This window comes from Austrofundulus limnaeus, unplaced genomic scaffold (assembly GCF_001266775.1).
Source record: "Austrofundulus limnaeus strain Quisiro unplaced genomic scaffold, Austrofundulus_limnaeus-1.0 Scaffold1292, whole genome shotgun sequence".
In the NCBI taxonomy this organism is placed as follows: domain Eukaryota; kingdom Metazoa; phylum Chordata; class Actinopteri; order Cyprinodontiformes; family Rivulidae; genus Austrofundulus; species Austrofundulus limnaeus.
The window spans coordinates 30372-33619 of NW_013953694.1; the positions used below are offsets into that span (position 1 = coordinate 30372).

Genomic DNA, 3248 nt, shown 5'->3' on the forward strand with positions numbered 1-3248 from the left:
GGTGGCTTCAGCCAGGACACGCAGGGGCGTGGTTCCCATACATGATGTTGTACCGAGTGAATTGACTGAAAGGGAACTTAAAATTTGTCCTAAAGCAAACAGGAAGCCAATGGAGTGAAGAGATATTTTGCTAACAGACAGACATGGTTTACACCAGAAATTTTAAAACAAGATTCTGCACAATGAGTGACATTTGGAGTACATGTTGTGAATGACTCCCAGCTACTACCACAGCAAATATTAGGTTAATCTCTGAAAATCTGACTGGATTGTTACCATTTTTATGTTTCCTAATGTCAGCTGGCTGTGGCAGCCATCTTGAATCAAATTGGTACGTTCAATAATGCCTTTCTAAGAGTTTTATTAAAATCCGTCTATTGGATTTCGAGATATTTTGCTAACAGACAAGTTCATTCCAAATCAGTAATGGTAAGAAATTATGTAGAATTTGTAATTGCTCCAAATATGTTTTGGTGAGCAGTCTCAGCTACTACCACACAGAATTTTAGCAGATTAAATGTAAGTCCGCCACAGTTTTAACCCTTGAATTGTGTTAGTTGTAAATGTATATCCAATCATTACTTTTTGGAAGTTTCATTATTATTACAGATGTATTCACGAGATATTTTGGTAACAAACACCCAAACAGACATGGGTGAAAACATTATTCCCTCACTTGCTGTCAAGCTAATATTTTGGAAAACAACTGGTTTGGAAACATCACTGTCACATCTGTTCTTACCTAAACACACAAACTTCGTTAAAAGCAGGATCATACCTTCCATATCTCCTCCTCGCTCAGGGATGTGAGGCGGTCACTTTTCAGCACTTCCCTGAGGAGGCGATAGGGCAACTGCTGGGCCTCGTCCTGCCGGCTCTGACTCAGCTCGGACAGATGTTCCACCAAGAAGCCCACCACGGCCTCCTCCAGGGTGGGCAAATGAAACAGGTCGGCCACGCGGTACAGCTCCAGGTAGTTCACGCTGCTGAGTTCCTACAGGATAAATACAGCGTAGAAAAAATGCTGTCAAAAAGATTCTGTTCACTCATTTTGTATCCTCAAAGCCTGACAACGCTGAAGCTGGAGACAGTAAGGTACATGAGGGGAGGCTGCCATCTTCTGGTTGTTCATCAAACCATACAACCAGGAAATCACTGCCCACAAACACATTAGATGTTAAAACATGGGTTTCAGGCAGTTTTCTTTTGTAGGGAAAAAACYACAAGTACCTGCAACTTTTTTTGTTTTCGTTAGCCGACAGAGCAGCAGCATATCTCAGTCTTGGACTCAGCTCTAAATCAGCTGAATGTGAAGAAGTCAGAGTTTAAACTAAATGTAGCTTTAAATATTAAAGCATCTGGATGGAAATGTTTAGATTGATTTCTGTTCCTGAGTATGAAGACTGCTGCATAAAAACTCATTGTTTTTTCAATGGTGTGCGGGGTGGTGTTAAGTTTTGGGTGGGGCTATAGAAACAACTGGAAATGAATGGAAGTCAATGAACTTCCATTCAACAATGTGTGTGTGCTGGTGATGGACTGGTTGTCTCTGTTTAGGTTATACTGATCCTTTTCCCTAGAGTGTTGCAGATAGGCACAAGTTTTTGATCAGTTACACAAATATTGAAGTATAAACCCCACTGATGATAATGAAGGGTCATAATTCTGTCAGACATTTTTTTGTCCCATCAGTGTATGAATGTGATTAGCACTAATTAGTTTCCAAATATGATTTGTATATGTTAGCTTTGTAGAGACCTAATAGAGCGTTGCGTAAATGAGGACACAGACTGTAGTGTGAAGCGCTTTGAGTATCCTGATTGAATTGAAAGGTGCCATACAAGTACAGTCCATTTAAATTTCCTTTAGTTTAACCAGGCAGACCTCCTTTTTGAAGGGTGGCCTGGGTCTGAAAGCAACCTATTGTATATGTTTTTGTGTTGTGGGGGAAACTGGAGTACCCGGAGAAAACCCACGCAAACGTGAGGAGAACATGTGAACTCCACATAGAAAGACCTCAGGTCCAAACCAGGAATTGAACCCAGAACCTTCCTGCTGTGAGGCGTCGGTGCTAACAACTTAGCCGCCGTGCTGCCAACACATGTAAGTTAACTTTTACATCAGAATCAACAAAAGGAGGCTCTAATTTTATTTCTCAGGAGAAATAAATGATCATCAGGGCAAATCACTGCACTTCATTGTAAAGAAACAGAGTAACTCTTTATTTGTGTGCTTGAGAAAAGCCATGCCTATGGTCAGGCTTTCTGTATTCTACAGAGAATGGTGGGAGAAATTAATCTGATCTTTTTGTAAAACTACTGAAACCTAAAAATATACTACTGCAATAAAATATACTGCATGGAATACCTTAAAACAAAAACTTTTAGTTAAGTGATGAAATAAATAGTGACTTGTTTGGATCTTTTTGACGGACCTGTTATATAACATAAATATTCTAACAGCACTGAAGCATCAGTGTCTAACAGCAGGCTGCAAGAACTTAAAGTTTTTTTTTATACAACAAAATACCTCTTTAATATTTGCCGTTTAAAAAAATTGAACATTTTTAATCAGAACCAAACCATTCATGTAGTTTGTATTTGATGGAGATGTATTTGAAGACATCTGTGACCATGAATGCCCCGACCAGCTCTCTACAAATGTTGGATGTTGCTTGAAGCATTATGTAAACCACTCACACACCCCTGTACCCTGTACTCTCTGGTAAACTGGCCATCATTATCTACCTACAGACTTCTACAATGGAATACTTTCATTTACAAATCCATCCTCTGCTTGTTCCTTCCATCTATATCAGGGGTGGGCAATCCTGGTCCTCGAGGGCCACAGCCCTGCATGTTTTACATGTTTCCCTGCTCCAACACATATGATTCAGTCACTGAACTACCTCTTCCAAGTTCTGCTGTATGGAGGACCGGCACTGACATAATTAGAATTAAAAGCAGAAACATATAAATGAACCACTAAATAAATAAATACGTTTAAATGCACCAAATAAATTAAAAAAGAATTTTACCTCAAGTTTTATAATTTAATTTACCATCATATTTATTTTTCCAGCTTAGTTCCAATAAATTGTATATTTTAACACATAATTTAAATTTTATGTTTTTTTAAATATATATTTTATATAGTTTTCCTTTTTTGTACATGTATTTGTGTCTCTTAAATGCTTAAATTCAATTATTTTTTTATAATTTTTTAAAATAAAGGCATAGGTAATCCTC

At 38.1% G+C, this 3248-nt stretch overlaps 1 protein-coding gene across 1 annotated transcript in view; it reads right to left on the reverse strand.

Annotated features, from left to right (window-relative positions):
- klhl32 (kelch-like family member 32) overlaps nt 1-3248 on the reverse strand; it is a gene marked incomplete at its 5' end in the record, with an annotated part of 41503 nt that overhangs the window by 12565 nt on the left and 25690 nt on the right. The window contains 1 exon segment of the mRNA XM_014031640.1: nt 779-994. Coding sequence (XP_013887094.1) covers nt 779-994 — 216 coding nt within the window.